At 43.3% G+C, this 24516-nt stretch overlaps 3 protein-coding genes and 1 pseudogene across 3 annotated transcripts in view; 2 read left to right on the top strand and 2 right to left on the bottom strand.

The window, feature by feature from the left end:
* LOC142190458 (oocyte zinc finger protein XlCOF7.1-like) overlaps window positions 1–24516 on the top strand; it is a 383441-nt gene that overhangs the window by 218978 nt on the left and 139947 nt on the right. The window lies entirely within an intron of this gene.
* LOC142190474 (oocyte zinc finger protein XlCOF29-like) overlaps window positions 1–24516 on the top strand; it is a 339394-nt gene that overhangs the window by 228189 nt on the left and 86689 nt on the right. The window lies entirely within an intron of this gene.
* The window catches only part of LOC142189044 (uncharacterized), a 163503-nt pseudogene that overhangs the window by 56480 nt on the left and 82507 nt on the right, over window positions 1–24516 (bottom strand).
* On the bottom strand, window positions 6787–8758 carry LOC142189068 (gastrula zinc finger protein XlCGF66.1-like). The gene is made up of 4 exons (XM_075262124.1): window positions 8618–8758; window positions 8308–8487; window positions 8106–8229; window positions 6787–6992 (listed from the first exon to the last, which is right to left on the bottom strand). The coding sequence occupies exons 1-4, from the start codon at window positions 8693–8695 to the stop codon at window positions 6787–6789; spliced, it is 588 nt and encodes a 195-aa protein (XP_075118225.1). The 5' UTR covers window positions 8696–8758.

Below are 24516 nucleotides of genomic sequence, written 5' to 3'. Positions count from 1 at the left end.
ATTTGCATCATTCATGTTCATGTGGCTATATGCCAGTTGGGCTTGTCCAGTAAGATATGGCGCCAGTCTTACCACCCACTGTTCCTTAGGCCACTGACAGGTATGTGCAATTCTTTCAAATGTGGATAAATAGGCTTCAATATCATCTTCTGGAGAAAGTTTGGTCATGCGAGGGTCTTTCCAAGCAACAGGCGGTCTCAGGGTTTGAAACAGCTCCCTCCAGCGTTCATCCTGACGTCGCAATTCCTCGCAATTTCTCCTGGCTTCCTCCATTTGCCTTTTTTCTGCATTGATCTGCTGCACAGTTAACCATTTCATAAGGTCAGCAATGCTCTCTGGTAAAGTCTTTTCAGAAGGCTCAGCAACACTTGGAGTTAATGGAGCAGCTGTGGCTCCTTGCACTTCTGCATCCTCCTCTAGCAGTGCTCTCTGTCTGACACCTTGACTTTCCATATTCACCAGTTTCCTTGCAACAGTTCGCTTTGCAGACTTAGTTGGCGGCTTTGCATTAATACGCCAGGAACGTGTCTTGTACATAACTCCCTTGTTTCTTTAGGCTTGAGTACTTACAGCAATACTCCAAAAATCATCCCACTTCTGACACCATATGTGAAGCATGGGATTTTTCAAAAAAATAATCAGGTCTTGAATGATGAAAAGAATCCAAGGAGTTTATTTCAGGAAGTCCAGTTTTAACAAAAAATAATAATTCTTCAGAAAATCTCCATAATGTATACAACAAACACCTTGTACCTCAGGCTGCTGTAGTCTCACAAACTATCCATCATGTGAACTTCACCAACACATACCCCTACCCAGCTTTCTGGGAATTGGAATCATTTTATACCTTAGACATTTCCCATAATACTCTGCAGTTTTCCCTATAAAACCCTGGAGTTGCTGCAGACTTGCCTCTTATAAGATCAGGGGAGACACACCCAGTGCAACTCCACTCATGCAGGTAAATATGCAAAAACACTTTATAAATCCATGTTAATGTGAACAGTTCCTTAGTGTTAGTATATGGTTCCCAGATGGTAAGACAAGAAATAGTAGGAAAATAGAGCATTAGGTGGCCAGCCTAATGAGGAAAGAAAGAAATAAGAAGCAGTAATAGAACATTCACACAGAGATATTACCAGATCTGGGGACTTATGTACCACCACTAAGGTTACAAAGAAGAAATCACATGGAAACATAACACAAAACAGTTTACCTCTTCACAAATGCCTCTTACATAATGGGTCCACTAACGCCAGCATCCGCCTAATTTCAATTATTTTACAGACCTCTACGTGTGGCTGTTAGCTATACATATAAAAACCCAATTCAGCTAGAAGATCAGCTGACCCAGTCCATGACCCAGACAACCTGTTGACAACATTGTGCATATGAAAGTGAAACTATCAACTTGTGTCCTTATATTGGCATAGTAATGATGTATGTTGTATAGCAAACAAATGATCCTGTAATGCTGCTATTCCAAGGGTTATACACACACTATAGACACATAAGGTGATGAGTTTTACTTTCCAATGCAAGATTCTGCTGACAGACTCCCTTTAATGCTTACAATCAAGGATTAAATAATATGCACATTTGGACACACCTTCTCATTCAAAGAGTTTTCTGTATTTTCATGACTATGACAATTGTAGATTCACACTGAAGGGATCAAAACTATGAAGTATCACATGTGGAATTATATACTTAACAAAAAAGTGTGAAACAACTGAAAATCTGTCTTATATTCTCAGTTCTTCCAAGTAGCCGCCTTTTGCTTTGATCTCTGCTTTGCACACTCTTGATGAGCTTCAACAGGTGGTCACTTGAAATGGTTTTCCAACAGTCTTGAAGGAATTCTCAGGGATTCTTAGCACTTGTTGGGCCTTTTGCCTTCACTCTGCAGTCCAGCTCACCCCGAGCCATCTCAATTGGGTTCAGGTCTGGTGACTGTGGAGGCCAGGTCATCTGGTGTAGAGTCCCATCACTCTCCTTCTTGGTCAAATAGCCCTTACACAGCCTGGAGGTGTTTGGGGTCATTATCCTGTTTAAAAATAAATGATGGTCCAACTAAACGCAAACCGGATGAAATAGCTGGTTCAGTATAAATCCCCAACAGTGTCACCAAAAAAGCACCCCCACACCATCACACCTCCTCCTCCATGCTTCACGGTGGGAACCAGGCATGTAGAGTCCATCCATTCACCTTTTCTGCGTCACACAAAGACATGGTGGTTGGAATCAAAGATCTCAAATTTGGACTCATCACACCAAAGCACAGATTTCCACTGGTCTAATGTCCATTCCTTGTGTTCTTTAGCCCACACAAGTCTCTTCTGCTTGTTGCCGGTTCTTAGCAGTGGTTTTCTAGCTGCTATTTTACCATGAAGGCCGGCGGATGCACAAAGTCTCCTCTTAACAGTTGTAGAGATGTGTCTGCTGCTAGAACTCTGTGTGGCATTGACCTGCTCTCTAATCTGAGCTGCTGTTAACCTGCAATTTCTGAGGCTGGTGACTCGGATGAACTTATCCTCCGCAGCAGAGGTGACTCTTGGTCTTCCTTTCCTGGGGCGGTCCTCATGTGAGCCAGTTTCTTTGTAGCGCTTGATGGTTTTTGCAACTGCACTTGGGGACACTTTCAAAGTTTTTCCAATTTTTCGGACGACTGACCTTCATTTCTTAAAGTAACGATGGCCACTCGTTCTTCTTTACTTAGCTGCTTTTTTTCTTGCCATAATACAAATTCTAACAGTCTATTCAGTAGGACTATCAGCTGTGCATCCACCTGACTTTTGCACAACACAACTAAGGGTCCCAACCCCATTTATAAGGCGAGAAATCCCACTTATTAAACCTGACAGGGCACACCTTTGACGTGAGAACCATTTCCGGTGACTACCTCTTGAAGCTCATCAAGAGAATGCCAAGAGTGTTCCAAGCAGTAATCAAAGCTAAAGCTGGCTACTTTGAAGAACCGAGAATATAAGACAGATTTTCAGTTGCTGATTTTCACTTTTTTGTTAAGTATATAATTCCACTTGTGTTAATTCATAGTTTTGATGCCTTCAGTGTGAATTTACAATTTTTATAGTCACGAAAATACAGAAAAATCTTTGAATGAGAAGGTGTGTCCAAACTTTTGGTCTGTACTGTATTTGTGTGCACACACACACACACCTTTTTAAGAATGCAAAGAATTGTTACCTTTCAGAGGGTTTATGTGAGATAATGCACCCACGGCTTTCTAGAAAATCCACAAAAAACTCAGATGGATCTTTAAACTGGCTCTTCTCAAAATGTAGAGCCTTGTATGGCACTGTGAAAAAGGATTTAATAATCCTAAAGTTCTGCATTATGGCGTCTTCCACTTGCTGGTCCAACTCTTCTGGTGAAGCCTTCTTATTGCACAGACGTTTGAGGTGTTGGCGCAAATTCTTCTGCAGCTTCAGGCAATGTTTACAAAGGAGAAGCCGGTTTTTGTACTCAAAACTCATCTTGGTGCTGTTGAAAAAATCATATTATATATATATATATATATATATATATATATATATATATATATATATATATATATATATATATATATTCATTCCAAAACAGAACTAGTAAAAGGCAAAAGATACGTTTGTTTTGAAGAGGAACCAAAGTATAAGTCCAAACAGCACTGGGAGTACAAAAATGTGAGCCAAAAATCCTACTGATGGGGGTGGCTGGTATTTAATCAAAACTCTAAGTGGCCAGTACATTAAGAGGCAGACAGTGATCTGATGGCTCCGCTCCTTCTGAAGATAACATTCAACATCTACTAATCCCGTTACATAATCTAGAGATCAAATGACTCCATTGTGCTGGACATTAAAGTGGATTTCTGTTATGCCACTTGTCATAGTACAGAGATATGTGTTGGCACTGCAAGGAAAAAAAAGCTACAATCTTTTTGGGGAGACCTTTGTGGCTACCATGGGTCCAACAGCTTGGTACAACAAGGAGCCCTGTTTCTGAATTTCAGATTTCAGTTGTCAGGGCCCTCACTACTGGGAAGTCATTGGCTCTTGCTCCATAGGTATATGACAGGGATTTAATTTACTCCTTAGGCACCCACCAGCTATATTAGTATATTTAGTAAGTAACACAGATCAAACCCTGACTGGACACGTAGTTTGAAATATATATATTTCCATTCAAAGGGATTCTATCATTAAAACTAACTTTTTTTCTCGTTCACATGTCGGAATAGCCTTAAGAAAGGATTCGTCTCCTACCTTTTGAAGTCAATAGGCCCGCCGTTCGTTTAAAAAACCGTTTTTTGTCGGTTTGCAAATAAGTTCTCTCGCAGCACTGGGGGCATGCCTCAGCGCTCAAACAGCACTGGAGGCTTCCCCAATGCTGCGAGAGAACTCTCTCCAGTGACACCTCCATCTTCTTCAGCAACCACCTCTTCACTTGTCTTCTTCCAGCTGGGGTTACACTTCGACACCTGCGCAATCGGTTCTGCCATTGGGCCGCAGGCAGAGCCGAGTGCACAGGCCAGCAGCCATTTTTTGGAGCCCGCTTACGTGCTCATGTGCAGTATGGTCCTGTAGATCTATGGGGTACAGAGCGTACTAAGCATGCGCGCGTTGAAGTGTGACCCCAGCTGAAAGAAGATGAGTGAAGAGGCGGTTGCTGAAGAAGATGGAGGAGTCGGTGGAGAGAGTTCTCTCGCAGCATTGGGGAAGCCCCCAGTGCTGTTTGAGAGCTGAGGCCCGCCCCAAGTGCTACAAGAGAACTCATTTGCATACCGACAAAAAAACAGATTTTTAACCGAACGGCGGGCCGAAGACAACTTCTAAAGGTAGGAGACGAATAGCCTTTCTTAAGGCTATTCCGATGTGTGAATGAGAAAAATATTTGTTTTAATGGTAGAATCCCTTTAAGCATATGACACCAGTCAGTGTCATGTCATATGCTCAATGTATTGAGCAAATAACAGGTTCCTCACACACTCCAAAATGGCATGGTCATCCATTTTAAATTTGAGAGCCATGTCATCTGATATTATAAAGATATACTACATATCATAAATATGTTCATAACACACACATATATATATATATATATATATATATATATATATATATATATACTTAATGTATAAATACCTTGAGGAGTCTCGTTTATAAAATGATGTCATTTATCTTGGTTTTCAATAGAGATGAGCGAGTAGTGAAATATTCGAAATTCGATATTTGTTTTAAGATCGGACCACAGCAGTCTCCATTGTGGTCTGATCTTAGACTCCGCCTCCTCACAGACGAGCCTCCGGCAGAACCAGCGTTGATTGGTCAATGCATTCCTATGAGAAAGTCAGCTCCTGCATAAACGCAAGCTGCCAGCTCTCCTGATGAGCCTGCTGCAGAACCAGTGTTGATTTTCTGAATGCTATAGCATTCGGCAAATCAACGCTGGTTCTGAATCAAATCTTTACTGCGAATAGCGATAGTATTCGAACGAGTACAAGTATTTGGAATACCGTAGTATTCGTTCAAATACCTACTCAATCTAATACTACTTGCTCAGCTCTAGTTTTCAAATGTTTTGGAAATGAAAATCTTGTTTAAATATTCACTGACGCCTAAAATAAAAGGCTTCAATGAGGCCTGAAAAATGTCTTGAAAACCAGTTGGCCCTTTTCATTTTGGGCCCTACTATGTGTCCATACATAGGATTAAGGCCACAAAGCGTATATTTTTGAACATGGCAGAAATAGGGTGATCTATCTTGGGGTGCTTTTCTTCATGATCATCTCGTGTGCCAAAAAACTGACAGGGACATCATTTACTCCTGGGGAAGTGACGGGCAATAAGCGACCTGTCATGTGCTATTGCTGTATAATGATATGACATCATGGATACATTGTGGCATCACTGACCCTTGGTGATGAAAGAGTTAAGAGCCAGACAGTAATCTAATGTTACCATCCCCCCCTTAAGCTAATCCATAACTGGTCAGACTTGTTACATTTCTACTTAGACATTGGCCTAAGTGTGTAAAATAAAGCTCAGCAGAGGCAGTTATGGGGGCTTTGTCCGAAATAAAAAAAAACGCAGAGCGCCATGCAAAAATACGGAAAGAACAATTAAAACACGATTCCCAAATTTGAACAATTAGATTTGACATGTTTTTGTAAAAACGCGATTTGCGCTTTTGAAAAATTCAATGAGTGCCAAGTCCTTTGCTCAATAACTTATGAGCAAATGACAGGTTCCTCACTCACTCCAAAATGGTTGTCAAATTTAAAATGGAGGATTATGGCATGTCATCTGACATTAGAAATTTCCATTTTCCAGTATTTTATTCAACGCAGATCTGTTCGGCGGCGTCCCATCTAGCCGCATTCTGAAACTTTTAAATGCAGAACGTTGCCATTCCCTCAAAATTGAGTGGTTCCAAAACGAGAATCGCGTCCCTAACGGAAAACGTATTTCCATGCGATATCGGACACTTCCTCTCCAATTGATACCATTTTGAAAAAACATCCCAAAACCGCTACCAAACAGTGACAAGTGAACTTCAATCAAGGTAGCGCCCCTCGTGCCTTCAGGCACGTGTTACAGCTTGATTTACAGTAGATAATAAGGGTTAGTCTAAGGGTTATTCCGAATATAAGTTGTATAATGGAGTTTCTATGGGAGCAGTGAGGGCCCTGTCAAGCCGTCCCAAAAGCGAGACCGGACGGCCCACTTTCAGACCAAATATGATCCGTCTGAGTCAACCTTTTGTCCCACAAAAGGGTTCCCAATGTTAATTTTGCCCTAGAGTCAACCTCTTGTTTCTTTTATTTTGCTTTACAAACCGTGATGAATTAGAAGAAAGATCTTTCTCCTGAAGGGCTGAGGATATATCTGGGGTAATGACATGCTCTTCATATGCATCTTGTGTGATACCATGATCCTCTGCTGGAAAATCTGTAGATATCAGATGTCCCTCTGAGCTCCTGGTACAGTCATCTGACAAAAAAAATAGATGTCACTATTTTTAAATAACATAACTTTATAAGTAGGGATGAGTCGATCTTGAGATTTCAGGATCGATTTTAAAATCTGATTAACAATCATTTTCCAGCTGATCACGAAATTTGCTTGATCGTCGATCGGGATAGGATCTTTCCCGATCCCTCATTCCTAGACAATGCTTCTCTATGGGAAGTGTCACTTTTAGGGTTGAGCCGATCTTGAGATTTCAAAATCCGATTACCGATCATTTTCTAGCTGATCTTGATCGTGAAATTTGCTCAATCACCGATCGGAATCCGATCTTTTCTGAACCCAATTGCTCAACCCTACTTATAAGTATATTCCCCACTGAGCTGCCGCTGCCTGAGACGCTTCAGACCATGGAAGGAAGTGAAGTCAGTAGCACAGGCAGCAAACAACGGCAGCGCTGCCTACTTCATTAGTATTCACTGTGCTGAGACGGAGGTCAGTGATAGTGAAGAGCAATGAAGCGGGGCAGGAGATGCCACCACTGCTCTAGGTCACTGTAGAGGTGAACACAATCCATGGCTGCTTAAATATGGCCACTTATGTGGAATAATACTGTAGGATGCCATAAATCTTACTGTATTACACCCCACACACACAATAGAATCCAAACCACATCTGCTGGATTTCCCAGCCTGAACTCACCGCGGATCTGCTGTCCCATACAGTATGTAGTAGGGTCTGTGGAGTCACAAGGAAGCAGGGACTCCTAGCGTCATAGATCACTAAGATACGGGGAGTCCTGGTGTGTGGACAGAGTTCAGGCTGGGAAATGTGACTGATGTACAGACCAGATTTTCTAGTCTGGATTCCATAGTGTGATTGGGGTCTAAGGTGAGGATTACACAGTGACATTTGTAGAAGCTGCTTCAGGAATTCAGAAGAAGAATTTTTCCACTTTACCAAATCAGCCCCCGAATCTCCATCAGATTCCTTACTGGCCAGGCGGGATTTTCTGTTGCAGGGTGGAAGTACAGGATGTGGCACAGTCAAATCCAGACATTTGTGATAGACAGGGACTGAATTCATTCTGTACATACAAATAATGGAAGTCCATGTGTATATAGTCATGTCTATTACCTGCTGATGTGAGGGGCTGGTGGTCCTCCATCATCACCTCCTTGTACAGATCCTTGTGTCCTTCTAAATACTCCCACTCCTCCATGGAGAAATAGACAGCGACATCCTGACACCTTATAGGAACCTGACAACACAATGATACAGTCATCACCCCGCCCCCTCCAGTTACTGTATAATGTCCCAGCATTCCCAGCAGTGTCACCTCTCCAGTCAGCAGCTCCAGCATCTTGTTGGTGAGTTCTAGGATCTTCTGTCCATTGAGCTCCTCATGTATCAGGGGGTGAGGTGGAGACCCCAGGATTGGGCCGAGGGTTCCTCCATATCCTTCATACACAGGAGCCTGACAGCGCCCACTAGAGGTCTTCTTCACTACTGTGTAATCCTGGTTATGGGGAGACACATTAATAAATCTCACTACATACATGTCCAGAGTCCATCACCTCTCCAGTCCTATCATCTGTTATTACTATAGATAAGAATGATGTCATGATGACATCATCAGAATCTCTCACCTCTCCAGTAAGCTGGTAGATGATCTCTAGGGTGAGATTTAATAGACTTTCCGCCATCTTGTTCCTGTCTCTTTCCATCCTTGATGGGACAATCAGGAATATTCTCTTCTATAGAAGATACTGAGAGGATTCTATATTGTAGGAACCTGAGTGGAGAGAAGATGAGACAATGTAATCACTACACGGAATCCCATGGAATAAATAGAAGAGTTAAGTCACATTATTATCATCACCTCCTACTTCTGACGTCGGCAGCGTGTAGCTCAGGAAGGGAGTGACTTGTTGTGGGCCGGCTTGGTGGGTATATAAGGTGTGTGATAGGCTGAACAGAATCTCACTGTTGTCTCGGGTAAAGGGGACGATTTATCAGAGTTGCACAAGGGATGATTATTGGCTGTCGGGCCAAGGGTGACAGTATTTCTCCAACAGCGCAGGGTGTGAACTGTCCGTGCGCTACTTTGGTGAAAGTGTATTGCGAGTGGAGAAATGGTGCCATTGGGAATAACCAACATGGAAACTGTTCTAAGCTCAAATCAAGTCGAATATTTCAAATAGTTCATTTTTTTAACAAACCTGAATACTTTGCAATTTGTCGAACTAAAATGGCTTTTGTGACATGCATTGTGTAGTGAGAATATAGAGGAAACTCGTGTCGGTGACTTGGGGTTCTGGTATCACCTGACAACCTCGCAGCCAATAATGAATGGTAGGTGGAGACCTTACAGTGCAGAGATCACAGACAGAACATAAGATTTTAGCTGAAGACAGCAGAGCCGTTTTGGGATGTGTTAAAGCTTAGAAACACTTATATCATCGTCACTTCCTCTATTTTGTACTGGGAAACAACAACAACAGTGCAATAGAGCTACAGAATAGGAGGATGAGAAGAGGGAAGTGCAGTTATATGTGATCGATTCCAGGCAGAGAAATCATAGGAATAGAGGGAGGGAGAATTTCTGCACTGTGCTATGAGAATGACTGCTGCAATTTGTACAGGGTTCTACAGACACTGGACAGTTAACCCTTTTATTGCCAATAATCTATTACTAGTACTAGTCTGAACAATCGCCATCTATTAAAGACTGATTAAAATTTCGATTATCTGGCAGTATCTGTATCATGAATTAATTTTGTTATATACTTCATTAACAAAATTTTTCTCTTTCTATGAAATCCTGCATCACTCTTCTTTTCTTGCTTCTCTATTGAATTCTGTCCCTTCTCTGACTGTGTATGGAGTACGGGGCTGTGTACAATTAAAAGAAAATGAGGCGGGGAGGGAGGTGTCAGATCTATCAGTTATATCTCAGGGATTATAAAACACAGAAATTTGGTGTAATATGAAAGAGGAAATTCTCTTCTTTCATACGATACTAAGGTTGCAGTGCTATCGGTATCACTTCCAGAGATATCACTGGTTGATAACACAGTTGGGATTAGGATATTTATAGTCAGCCGCTCTTTCATTGTTGGTACACAATAATGGAAGTCCATGTGTATATAGTCATGTCTATTACCTGCTGATGTGAGGGGCTGGTGGTCCTCCATCATCACCTCCTTGTACAGATCCTTGTGTCCTTCTAAATACTCCCACTCCTCCATGGAGAAATAGACAGCGACATCCTGACACCTTATAGGAACCTGACAACACAATGATACAGTCATCACTCCGACCCCTCCAGTTACTGTATAATGTCCCAGCATTCCCAGCAGTGTCACCTCTCCAGTCAGCAGCTCCAGCATCTGGTTGGTGAGTTCTAGGATCTTCTGTCTATTGATCTCCTCCTGTATCAGAGGGCGAGGTGGAGGCCCTGGGATTGGGCTCAGGATTCCTCCATTTCCATCATACACAGGAGCCTGACAGCGCCCACTAGAGGTCTTCTTCACTACTGTGTAACCCTGGATATGGGGAGACACATTAATAAATCTCACTACATACATGTCCAGAGTCCATCACCTCTCCAGTCCTATCATCTGTTATTACTATAGATAAGAATGATGTCATGATGACATCATCAGAATCTCTCACCTCTCCAGTAAGCTGGTAGATGATCTCTAGGGTGAGATTTAATAGACTTTCCGCCATCTTGTTCCTGTCTCTTTCCATCCTTGATGGATCAATCAGGAATATTCTCTTCTATAGAAGATACTGAGAGGATTCTATATTGTAGGAACCTGAATGGAGAGAAGATGAGACAATGTAATCACTACACGGAATCCCATGGAATAAATAGAAGAGTTAAGTCACATTATTATCATCACCTCCTACTTCTGACGTCGGCAGCGTGTAGCTCAGGAAGGGAGTGACTTGTTGTGGGCCGGCTTGGTGGGTATATAAGGTGTGTGATAGGCTGAACAGAATCTCACTGTTGTCTCGGGTAAAGGGGACGATTTATCAGAGTTGCACAAGGGATGATTATTGGCTGTCGGGCCAAGGGTGACAGTATTTCTCCAACAGCGCAGGTTGTGAACTGTCCGTGCGCTACTTTGGTGAAAGTGTATTGCGAGTGGAGAAATGGCGCCATTAGGAATAACCAACATGGAAACTGTTCTAAGCTCAAATCAAGTCGAATATTTCAAATAGTTCATTTTTTTTAACAAACCTGAATACTTTGCAATTTGTCGAACTAAAATGGCTTTTGTGACATGCATTGTGTAGTGAGAATATAGAGGAAACTCGTGTCGGTGACTTGGGGTTCTGGTATCACCTGACAACCTCGCAGCCAATAATGAATGGTAGGTGGAGACCTTACAGTGCAGAGATCACAGACAGAACATAAGATTTTAGCTGAAGACAGCAGAGCCGTTTTGGGATGTGTTAAAGCTTAGAAACACTTATATCATCGTCACTTCCTCTATTTTGTACTGGGAAACAACAACAACAGTGCAATAGAGCTACAGAATAGGAGGATGAGAAGAGGGAAGTGCAGTTATATGTGATCGATTCCAGGCAGAGAAATCATAGGAATAGAGGGAGGGAGAATTTCTGCACTGTGCTATGAGAATGACTGCTGCAATTTGTACAGGGTTCTACAGACACTGGACAGTTAACCCTTTTATTGCCAATAATCTATTACTAGTACTAGTCTGAACAATCGCCATCTATTAAAGACTGATTAAAATTTCGATTATCTGGCAGTATCTGTATCATGAATTAATTTTGTTATATACTTCATTAACAAAATTTTTCTCTTTCTATGAAATCCTGCATCACTCTTCTTTTCTTGCTTCTCTATTGAATTCTGTCCCTTCTCTGACTGTGTATGGAGTACGGGGCTGTGTACAATTAAAAGAAAATGAGGCGGGGAGGGAGGTGTCAGATCTATCAGTTATATCTCAGGGATTATAAAACACAGAAATTTGGTGTAATATGAAAGAGGAAATTCTCTTCTTTCATACGATACTAAGGTTGCAGTGCTATCGGTATCACTTCCAGAGATATCACTGGTTGATAACACAGTTGGGATTAGGATATTTATAGTCAGCCGCTCTTTCATTGTTGGTACACAATAATGGAAGTCCATGTGTATATAGTCATGTCTATTACCTGCTGATGTGAGGGGCTGGTGGTCCTCCATTATCACCTCCTTGTACAAATCCTTGTGTCCTTCTAAATACTCCCACTCCTCCATGGAGAAATAGACAGCGACATCCTGACACCTTATAGGAACCTGACAACACAATGATACAGTCATCACCCCGACCCCTCCAGTTACTGTATAATGTCCCAGCATTCCCAGCAGTGTCACCTCTCCAGTCAGCAGCTCCAGCATCTTGTTGGTGAGTTCTAGGATCTTCTGTCCATTGATTTCCTCCTGTATCAGGGGGTGAGGTGGAGGTTCTTGAATTGGGTCACTAGAGGTCTTCTTCACTACTGTGTAATCCTGGATATGGGGAGACACATTAATAAATCTCACTACATACATGTCCAGAGTCCATCACCTCTCCAGTCCTATCATCTGTTATTACTATAGATAAGAATGATGTAATGATGACATCATCAGAATCTCTCACCTCTCCAGTAAGCTGGTAGATGATCTCTAGGGTGAGATTTAATAGACTTTCCGCCATCTTCTTCCTGTCTCTTTCCATCCTTGATGGAACAATCAGGAATATTCTCTTCTATAGAAGATACTGAGAGGATTCTATATTGTAGGAACCTGAATGGAGAGATGATGAGACGATGTAATCACTACACGGAATCCCATGGAATAAATAGAAGAGTTATTATGAACACCAGACGGGATCTATCCTCCTCTTCCTCTATTTCCTCCACACCGAAACAGCTCCTTCCACCAACTTCTCCATGACAAGTGCACCATCCCAGAGCGCTGCCGCTTCTACTGTTTTTGTATCTCTGGGTGTGTTCGTACGTCTTATCTATATATTTTAGGTTCCATATATTGCTGTGCGGTTCTCCCCTTTATATTCTCCCTGTTAGTTTCCCCACTGTTTGGTCCCCTAAATTTGGTACCGTGCTGGCCTATCACAGGGTGGGGTCTGGGAGACTTTTGTCTCCAGGAAACTGTTGGGGCCTCAGTCTAGCAGTGGAACGAGCAAGCCAGCTCTGTGTACTGAGACCTAACGGCTTCCACACAGCCCCAGAGGGTGAAGACTTTGTCTAAGGCTCATCTAAAAACAACCCTGAGACAGGGAAATCTGATGTCCGACATTTGGATATTGTGCCAGGGGGAGAGAAGGAGCCCTGGTGGTAACTTTCTGGGAAGGTCTTTCCAGCCGTGTCATGTATGAGTTGGCTTGTAGAGATGGAACAACTTCCCTGGATATCTTGCTTTCTTGTATAGATCTACATTTCAGAGAAGTTGCTCGAGAAAGGAGGGTTCTGAGATTTTCCCCGTCCTTCCTTCCACACTCTTCAGACCTTTACAATTTCTGCAGACTATGCGGGTGGTGAGAGTCAAGGTTTCAGAGAAGATGTACAAATAATTTCTGCCTCTATTGTAGCAGGGCCGCTCATCTTCTGCAAAAATGCCCTGTGAAGCCAAGAAACTGATCGCTCTCCCAAACTCTGGCTTCCAGTAATCCTGGTCCTTGGCAAAGACCTCATCTCTGATTCCCATCTATGGATTCTGGTTCTTCAGACAACTTTATTCCTCACAACTAGAGATGAGCGAATACCGTTCGATCAAATAGGTATTCAATTGAATACTAAAGTATTTGAAATATTCGTATTCGATCGAATACCACGCGGTATTCACAGTAAAAATTTGATTCCCCTCCCATCTTCCCTGGCGCTTTTTTTACACCAATAACTGTGCAGGGGAGGTGGGATAGGAAGTAGGAAAAAGTAGGCATCGAAAAAAAATAGGAAAAAGTCATTGGCTGGCTAAATTTACTTTATAAGATTAGTGGATTTCAGATTCGGTTCAGATGAAACTGTGAATTAGACAGGGACGTACTGAGACGTACTGCCAGGGTTAGCTAGGATTAAGCTTTATTTAGTTAGGAATCTTACTCCAACAGCTCTTAGGGCTCTATATACCTTTCCCATCTCCTGTTATATACCTGTTGTGAGCTCAGTATATACTTCTAACATACAGAGGATTTGGGCTCTATATACCTTGACTTTCCAAGTGCTTAGACCTTGCCATCCCGAGATACATGCAAGAGTAAGGATCAATGCATTCCTTGCAGATTTTTTTTAATGTAGATTGTGAGCCCCATATAGGGATCACAATGTACTTTTTGTTTGTTTGTTTTTTCATTTAAGTATGTCTTTTATAGAATGGGAGGAAATCCACGCCAACACGGGGAGAACAAACAAACTCCTTGCAGATGTTATTCCTGGCGGGATTCGAACCCAGGACTCCAGCGCTGCAAGGCTGCAGTGGTAAGAACTGAACCCGGATCAATGCATTCCTATGAGAAAAAGTCAGCTCCCGTGTAATTAGTGGCGTAATACTGGGACTTCGGCGTATTTGATGCCCCCAGGCATGCTTCCCCTGCTGTCCCAGTTGCATTCCAGAGGTGTTGGCATCATTTCCTGAGGTGTCATTGTGGACTTGGCGACTCCAATTAGTCGGATATTGGTTTCCCCTGAAACGAGCATTTTTTCCCCGTAGACTATAATGGGATTCGATATTCAATCAAATAGTCGAATATTGAGGTCTACTCGAATCGAATATTTCACTATTCACTCATCTCTACTCATAACTTGATTTCTTGTTTTCAGCTCCGCACCATCCACCTGGAGAAGCCTTTGCTGGGCTCGTGTCCTGCTGCCGAACTGAGAGGACGCCTGGTAGAGGAGCTGCTCAGGAAGGTCCACTGATTCTAGCTAAACTCGGCAACCCCCTCCGTCCGACTCTACAAGAACACCCCAGGATCTCCTCCTGGATCCCCGGGTGCATTTTTGGGGTGTCCTTATTATTTTGCAGGGCTGCCTCCTTCCTCTGTTTGGTGTGGCTCACATCCCAAAGAAACATCTCTAGACAGTACCCCTTACATGGCAAACTAAGATTACCCAATATACGGCTACCAGACTGACTGCCTATGAATACTATCACTACTTGGGCCTCATCTTACTTTGCTATGTAATTTAATTTATAGAGGGGAGCGGGGATGCCTCATGTCTGCAGAACCCTCACCAAGCATAAAGTGGGGGTGAAGGTAAAAGTGACTCCGGCACCCACCGACTAACAAGAAGAGTCTCTCCTGGCTTTACAACCTATAGTGATAAACCTGTCCGGATTAAGGAGCAGATGCCATCTTATAATACACAGCGCGGGGTCCATGTATCAGTGTGGATGAGATCAGTTCTCCCATTACTCATGAATTCACGTGAATCATGGAGGAGCTGATCCCATCCACAATGATAAATGGACCCTGATAATCGTTAAGTCACAGGACCCCAGGCCAGAAACCATCAGAGGTGAGGGCCAGGCAGCAAGAAACTCCTGCAAAGAAAGGAGCTGAGTAACATATTAGGAATTTGTAAATGAGTGTCAGGTAATATTTGCATCCAGCTTTATAGGGGCCCCCACAATTACTGATGGGCCCTCAGCACCACAGCCCCACTTGCACGCACCACACACCAGTGTCTTCTGATGGCCGGGACATGCTATAAAGCTTTATTGATATTCTGACATTTATTAATAACACCCTTTGTACCAGACAAGATGGAAGAAGTAAAGACAGGCCGTACAAACTAAGACCTGGCATTACCCACATCAACAACATATCTACAGAGGTCACACCCCCCCCAAAGATACGGCCATTGGCTGATCCCTGGCTCATTGCTCAGGCCATCTTGTTACATAATATACACCAAACAAGAGGGCAAGGTATGGAGTCAGACTCTATAAACTGTGTGATGTGGCCCTGGATACAACTATGTCTTCCCAAATCATGGGGGAAAAGACTGCCTTCTTGGCCCCTGGTGGGGTGTCATGTGCAGATTATGTGGGATCTCGTAACCCCATTACTACATCAGGGCTATCATTGATACCAGGAGAATTATTACACAAGTCTATCCCTCTACGTATCTGTACATGGAGGACAAAATCACATGAGGAACAGGAAGAGCCAATCGCAAGAGGCTTGTACAGTCCTATGAAAAAGTTTGGGCACCCCTATTAATCTTAATCATTTTTAGTTCTAAATATTTTGGTGTTTGCAGCAGCCATTTCAGTTTGATATATCTAATAACTGATGGACACAGTAATATTTCAGGATTGAAATGAGGTTTATTGTACTAACAGAAAATGCGCAATATGCATTAAACCAAAATTTGACCGGTGCAAAAATATGGGCACCTCAACAGAAAAGTGACATTAATATTTAGTACATCCTCCTTTTGCAAAGATAACAGCCTCTAGTCGCTTCCTGTAGCTTTTAATCAGTTCCTGGATCCTGGATGAAGGTATTTTGGACCATTTCTTTCTACAAAACAATTCAAGTTCAGTTAAGTTTGATGGTCGCCGAACATGGACAGCCCGCTCTCAAATGATCTGAAAACAAAGATTGTTCAACATAGTTGTTCAGGGGAAGGATACAAAACATTGTCTCAGAGATTTAACCTGTCAGTTTCCACTGTGAGGACCATAGTAAGGAAATGGAAGACCACAGGGACAGTTCTTGTTAAGCCCAGAAGTGGCAGGCCAAGAAAAATATCAGAAAGGCAGAGAAGAAGAATGGTGAGAACAGTCAAGGACAATCCACAGACCACCTCCAAAGAGCTGCAGCATCATCTTGCTGCAGATGGTGTCACTGTGCATCGGTCAGCAATACAGCGCACTTTGCACAAATAGAAGCTGTATGGAAGAGTGATGAGAAAGAAGCCGTTTCTGCACGTACGCCACAAATAGAGTTGCCTGAGGTATGCAAAAGCACATTTGGAGAAGCCAACTTCATTTTGGAAACAAAGATTGAGTTGTTTGGTTATAAAAAAAAGGCGTTATGCATGGCGTCCAAAAAGAAACAGCATTCCAAGAAAAACACTTGCTACCCACTGTAAAATTTGGTGGAGGTTCCATCATGCTTTGGGGCTGTGTGGCCAATGCCGGCACCGGGAATCTTGTTAAAGTTGAGGGTCGCATGGATTCCACTCAGTATCAGCAGATTCTTGAGAATAATGTTTAAGAATCAGTGACGAAGTTGAAGTTACGCCGGGGATGGATATTTCAGCAAGACAATGATCCAAAACACTGCTCCAAATCCTCAGGCATTCATGCAGAGGAACAATTACAATGTTCTGGAATGGCCATCCCAGTCCCCAGACCTGAATATCATTGAACATCTGTGGGATGATTTGAAGCGGGCTGTCCATGCTCGGCGACCATCTAACTTAACTGAACTTGAATTGTTTGTCCAAAATACCTTCATCCAGGATCCAGGAACTGATTAAAAGCTACAGGAAGCGACTAGAAGCTGTTATCTTTGCAAAAGGAGGATGTACTAAATATTAATGTCACTTTTCTGTTGAGGTGCCCATACTTTTGCACCGGTCAAATTTTGGTTTAATGCATATTGCACATTTTCTGTTAGTACAATAAACCTCATTTCAATCCTGAAATATTACTGTGTCCATCAGTTATTAGATATATTAAACTGAAATGGCTGCTGCAAATACCAAAATATTTAGAACTAAAAATGATTAAGATTAATAGGGGTGCCCAAACTTTTTCATAGGACTGTAAATACGAGACTGAAGCGGGAAGAGTCCTCATGGCTGCGGAATATATGGCAGACAGTGACCACCGGACTATTACTGACGGACAGGGGAGAATGGTAGGACAAAGGAAAATAGTGCCGATACACCAGTGCCAATACGAGAATGAAAGTAGTAGCCCCCGGTCCATGTATGGCCTGATAGTAAAAGAACATGTTTATATATTGGCCTCAGGTATGATGATATATAGATAATAGAAGGTGAAATAAGGCCCGGCCTACTACAGTATAGTACCACGGTATAGTACATAGAATAGTACCACAGTATAGTATCACAGTGTAGTACCAGAATATAGTGCACAGAATAGTACACAGTATAGTAACAACACAGTATAGTACATAGTACAGTACCACAGTATAGTGCACAGTATATTACATAGTATAGTATCACAGTATAGTACAGTACCACAGTATACTATATAATTCCCCTACCGTACACATATACTACAATGTAATTCCCACATCCCCGCACACTACACATGTACAGTTTCACTTTTTCCCTTCAGCCGCCTCCCTACATGCAGTCTCATGTAAAAATCATCACCCCTCACCCACCTACCACATGGGACTGCATGGAGACCCCATCCTCCTCTCTCCCTGCTTCAGCTCCATCCAGCAGGCAGTCCCATGTATAAAGCAGCCCTACAATTCCTGCAGTCCCATGCATCCTCTCCAACCTGCAGCCACTACAACATGGAATCTCATAGAACTTATCATTACAAGTTCTTCCTTCCCCGGAGGATTCCTTCACCCCAACAGACATCTTACTACTTACAGGAGATGCTGCAGCTACTACTGCTCTGCTCTGTGCTGGACTGTAGAGGAGGAGGGGTCATTGGTCACCAGTTGTTTCCTCTCCTGGCTCAGTGGGGGGAGGAGACGCAGCAGAGAGGGGGGATGGGGCAAAGTGAGTTATTAAGGCTGTATTCACACAGAGTAACGCCAGGCGTTTTTTGTGTGCTTTTTGCACATAGCGCCGCGTTAACGCCGCTCTATTTTGTGGCGGCGTTAACGCGGCGTACACGCGGCGCTATGTGCAAAAAGCACACAAAAAAACGCCTGGCGTTACTCTGTGTGAATACAGCCTAAGGAGAAAGGGCTCTATCATTGGAAAAAGTAATTGTAAAACTAACACAAACTAAATGGGACATCTTCAAAAACATTCTAAATAGGAGCACTAGAAAACACATACCCTATGGAAATAAGCGGGCCAGAAATCATAGAAAACCAATATGGCTAACTAAAACGGTACAGAATGCAACGAGGGGTAAAAAGGAAGTATTTAAGGTACTAAAACAAGAAAGTAGCGACTAGAGATGAGCGAATACCGTTTGATCGAGTAGGTATTTGATTGAATATTAAGGTATTCGACTGCGATCGAATACCACACGGTAAAGACAGTAAAAATTCATATCCCCTCCCATCTTTCCTGGCTCTTTTTTTTTTGCACCAATAACTGTGCAGGGGAGGTGGGGCAGGAAGCAGGAAAACGTAGGCATCGAAAAAAAATAGGAGAAAGTCATTGGCTGGCGAAATCAGGTGACCTCAGATTTATAAGAATAGTGGCAGCCATGTTCGTGTCATTTGCGGCTTGGAGTTAGATAGGGAGAGACGTCTGGTTTGGCCCCCCTGCAGTTCTGTCAGATAATACTCGTGTTCTTCCAGAACATGATTGCAAGCACAAACTCTTTGGTAATATCTTCATTTATTTTGCTTGCAATGAAAAAACACAAAAGAGAATGAAAAAAAAGTCACATCATTGATCATTTTACACAAAACTCCAAAAATGGTCCGGACAGAAGTATTGGCCCCCTCAGCCTAATACTTGGTAGCACAACCTTTAGACACAATAACTGCGCACAACCGCTTCCGCTAACCAGCAATGAGTTTCTTACAAGGCTCTGCTGGAATCTTAGACCATTCTTCTTTGGCAAACTGCTCGCGGTCCCCCCTGAGATGTGAAGGGGGCCTTCTCCAAACTGCCGCCAAGAGATCTCTCCCCCTCCCCCACAGGTGTTCTATGGGATTCAGGGCTGGGCTCATTGCTGCCACTTTACAAGTCTCCAGGGCTTTCTCTCACCACCATTTTCTAGTGCTTTTTGAAGTGTGTTTTGGGTCATTGTCCTGCTGGAAGACCCCTGACCTCTGAGGGAGACCCAGCTTTCTCACACTGGGCCCTACATGATGCTGCACAATGTGTTGGTAGTCTTCAGACTTCATAATGCCATGCACACGGTCAAGCAGTCCAGTGCCAGAGGCAGCAAAGCAACCCCAAAACATCAGGGAACCTCCGCCATGTTTGACTGTAGGGACCATGTTCTTTTCTTTGAAGGCCTCTTTTTTTCCTGTAAACTCTATGTTGAGGCCTTTTCCTACTTTTGTCTCATCTGACCAGAGAACAGGAAAAGGGGAGAATGAGGGTGAACTCCCCAAAGTGTCAGAGGTAGATGTGGAGGTGTCCTGGCTGGTGCTCTGGACTGCAGCGCCAGCACTGGCAACAGTGGGAGAGGCAGTGTCAGTAACGCCGGCCGACGATTTTGCTGTGTTTGCTCTCTCCCACTGAGCCCAGCTCACCTTAAAGTCCAGAAAAGTTATTTTTGGAGGTTTCACCACATCACACATACACAATGACAGTTAAGGATGGGGGCTGTAGGATTTCTTATTGCCTATGCCATCTGTAGTTGTTATGGGCATCGTGATTTAAAGGGGTGCATGATAATGTTTCTTTAGCTTAACCCCTTCCCGACATGCGCCGTAATAGTACGGCGTGTGTCGGGTCTGTAACTATGGCGACCGCCCGGGAGCCGGGCGGCCGTCATAGCCGCCGGGTATCTACTGCTTTAAGCAGTAGACAACCAGCTCTAATGCCTCCGATCGGTCCCCGGACTGATCGGAGGCATTAACCACTCCGGCGCTGCTGTCAAAGGCGCCATTTTCCCGGCGGCGCATGGGCAGACTCCAGGGCCGACGTCATGTTGCCATGACAGCCGGGAGCCTTGTTAAAGGCTCCCAGCCGGTCTGCAAATTCTCTCTTTTGCAGGTTGGTCTATGCAGCCTGCAAAAGAGATGATGCTTTTTTGCAATGCATTGCAATGCATTAGCATTGTAATGCATTGCATTAGTGATCAGACCCCCTGGGGTTCAACACCCCTAGGGGTCTAATAAATGCAAAAAAAAAAAAAAAAAGTAAAAAAAAATATTAAAAAATATAAAAAGTATTAAAAGTTCAAATCACCCCCCTTTCCCTAGAACAAATATAAAAGTAGTTAAAAACTGTGAAACATATACATGTTAGGTATCCCCGCGTCCGAAATCGCCCGCTCTACAAATCTATAAAAATATTTTTGCTGTTTGGTAAACGCCGTAGCAGGAAAAATAGTCAAAAGTGCCAAACCGACGTTTTTTCACTGTTTTGATTCTGATAAAAATTTGAATAAAAAGTGATCAAAGCAATAACATTTCCTGAAAATGGTAGAACTAAAAAGTACACCCGGCCCCGCAAAAAAAGTCGCCCTATGCATCCCCGTACACCTATGTATAAAAAAGTTACGGCCGTCGGAATATGGCGACTTTTAGAAAAAAAAAATTTTAACACCGTTTTGGAATTTTTTTTAGGGGTCAAAATGTAAATAAAACCATATAAATTTGGTATCCCCGGAATCGTACCGAAACACAGAATACAAGGGACATGTCATTTTGGCTGCACAGTGAACGCCGTAAAACCAAAGCCCGTAAGAAAGTCGCAGAAATGCATTTTTTCTTCAAATCCACCCCATTCTGAATTTTTTTCCTGCTTCCCAGTACATTATATAGAATAATTAATGGTAGCATCATCAAGAAAAATTTGTCCCGCAAAAATTAAGACCTCATATGGCTCTGGGAGAGGAGAAATAAAAAAGTTATGGGGTTTAGAAGGAGGGGAGTCAAAAACGAAAAACGAAAATCAAAAAATGCCATCGGCGGGAAGGGGTTAAAATTTGTGTTTCTGGCCATACTAATGTAGAGGAAAGAAGGTTTCCAAGTATTTGCACCTTCATAGAGGTTCTAGTGAGTTTGGAAAGTGTCCAGTGTAAAGGATGGGATAGGATTTCATGTAAGTCTGCCATCCATGGGCACTTATGGTTGATTATCAGCCGGTGCTTCAGGCAGATATAGGCGTTGCTGGAGGGTTTTCAGGCTAGCAGCGGCTACTGTAGACTTACGAAAGTGGCCGCACTTTCACCAGTATATCAGGCACAATGGGGTAGGTTTTTAAAAACTTTTGCAGCACCAAATTGAAAACTTGGGAAAGGCAAGGAAAGTGTTTTCAGTCTGGCAAACTCCAGAGTGTCTACCAGCCTCCACTACATTCACCCAGTGTGCCATGAGAGAGATGCAGTGTCCCTGACCGCATGCACTTGTTCAGGCGTCGGTGGTCAAGTGGACCTTACAGCAAAGCGCATAACACAGGGCCTGACTGATGTTATGGGAAACAGTGGAAGAGTAATTGGCGGCAACGCCGGATGACGATTGTCCTGAGTTAGCTCTCTCCCACCGAGCCCAGTGCTTGCCTTCCAAATGACATGGTAAGAGGGTTGCAGTAGGAGATGCGGTTTAGTGTGAGCGTAGGGTCCCAACCCTGTTTGTCATCAATAATGGAACGTCACACAGTAGGATGTGCCAAAAAATTCTCAGTGTTTTATTCAGTATTCAAGTAGAGTTAAAGTAGTGAAACGTTTTGAATCGCATTTTATTATACGGTGCACATTGTGCTACAGCTATACAAAGGTACTTTCTATATGATTCACTTGGTATTTCTGATATTTTCATTTTTGTATCTCATGTCTCTCATGTTTCTGCATTTATACCTCAACTTAACATCAGATTTCCTGACTAACATCTTATACAAGAACTAGACAACGACACCATCTTTTAAAACGTTTATTGTATTAATCTCAAAACCTGTCATATGAGTTCTCTGATCATCTTCATGCTTCTACTTTTTGTCATTGGAGCTGTGCTCGTGGAAATTCACTATCGTACTTCCGGCCTCCATACAACTAGGCCTATTTTTGTATATATTTCCTGTATATTTTGTATTTATTGTGTAAATTACTGTGCACTTCACTGTATGAATTTTTTTCTTCTTTTTTGTATGTAGAGTCTGATGAAGGTACTTCACTGTACCGAAAAACGTTTCACTACTTTAACTCTACTTGAATACTGAATAAAACACTGAGAATTTTTTGGCACATCCTACTGTGTGACGTTCCATTATTGATGCCTTCCAAATGACGGCACATGGCTGAGGTGTCAGGTTGCTTCTCTCAGAGCCCCTATTTAGTTTGGAGTTGCACAGTGTGCAAAACGTACTCAGTTTGTCCTCCGCACATACGTTGGAAAATCTCCACACCATCGAGGGACATGGCCTCGATGGGCGAGTAGGTAGTACAGGGAACATCTTGGACCTTGCTGGCTCTGGCCTGGCTTCTGTGAAGCAGCTGTCCTCTGCCTCTGGACATGCCTCTGCCTCTAGCCACATTATTATTATTATTTACTTATAGAGCACCATTAATTCCATGGTGCTTTACATTTGAGGCTTTACATACAGTACACAAAATATACAGGCAGATATATAACTAACAGTGACCGACTGGCACAGTGGGGTAGAGGGCCCTGCCCGCGAGAGCTTACAATCTATGAGGGAACGGGGGTTAGAGACAGAAGGAGAGGGGGAGACTGTACAGATGGCGGTGCGGTGATAGTGTTATTGGGGTTTGTAGGCCTTCCTGAATAGGTGAGTCTTCAGGGTCTTCTTGAATCCTGTGATTGTGGGGGTCAGTCTTATGTGTCTTGGTAAGGAGTTCCAGAGTATGGGGGATGCACAGGAGAAATCTTGGAGACGGTTGTGTGAGGAGCGGATGAGAGCAGAGCGGAGTAGGAGGTCATTGGAGGATCTGAGGTTACGTGTGGGCAGGTAGCGGGAGATTAAGTTGTAGATATATGGAGGGGACAGGTTGTGGATGGCTTTGTATGTTAGCGTTAGTAGCTTGAACTCAATTTGCTGGGCTATAGGAAGCCAGTGGAGGGACTGGCAGAGGGGAGCAGTCGATGAAGATCGGGGGGTGAGGTGGATTAAGCGAGCAGCACAGTTTAAGGTGGACTGGAGGGGGGCGAGGGTGTTTGCTGGGAGTCCATGGAGAAGGATGTTGCAGTAATCTAAGCGGGAGATTATGGGGGCCTGGACGAGCGTCTTAGTCGTTTCAGGGGTGAGGAAGGAACGGATTCAGTGGATGTTCTTGAGTTGGAGGCAGCAGGAGGTGTTGAGGGTTTGAACGTGTGACTTGAAGGATAGGTCGGGGTCCAGTGTTACTCCAAGGCATCGGGCCTGTGGGACAGGGGTAAGTGTGGCTCTGTTGACTTTGATAGATGGGTCAGGTGGAGGGGCCATACTGGGTGAGGCGAATGTATAAACAATACAAGTGTATTGCCGTCTATGGGAGATTCTATACATTACTATTGCGGTTGGTCATAGACCTTCAGTAGGCTCCCGGCTGTCACCAGAACAGGTCGGCTCTAACTATATCACCACGCAGGAGCCGGCCTACAACTGTACAGGTATGGGGCTGGTGGAGACCGGCCCCGGGGGTATTTTACACTTTGGGGGGGAAGGGGGGTTAAGTTTTTATGTCCGCAATTAGAATGCATTCTAATTGCGGGCATTAGCTGCA

The sequence above is a fragment of the Leptodactylus fuscus genome, chromosome 1 (genome assembly GCF_031893055.1).
Source record: "Leptodactylus fuscus isolate aLepFus1 chromosome 1, aLepFus1.hap2, whole genome shotgun sequence".
Lineage (NCBI taxonomy): Eukaryota > Metazoa > Chordata > Amphibia > Anura > Leptodactylidae > Leptodactylus > Leptodactylus fuscus.
This window is presented reverse-complemented; position numbering and strand designations above follow the sequence as displayed.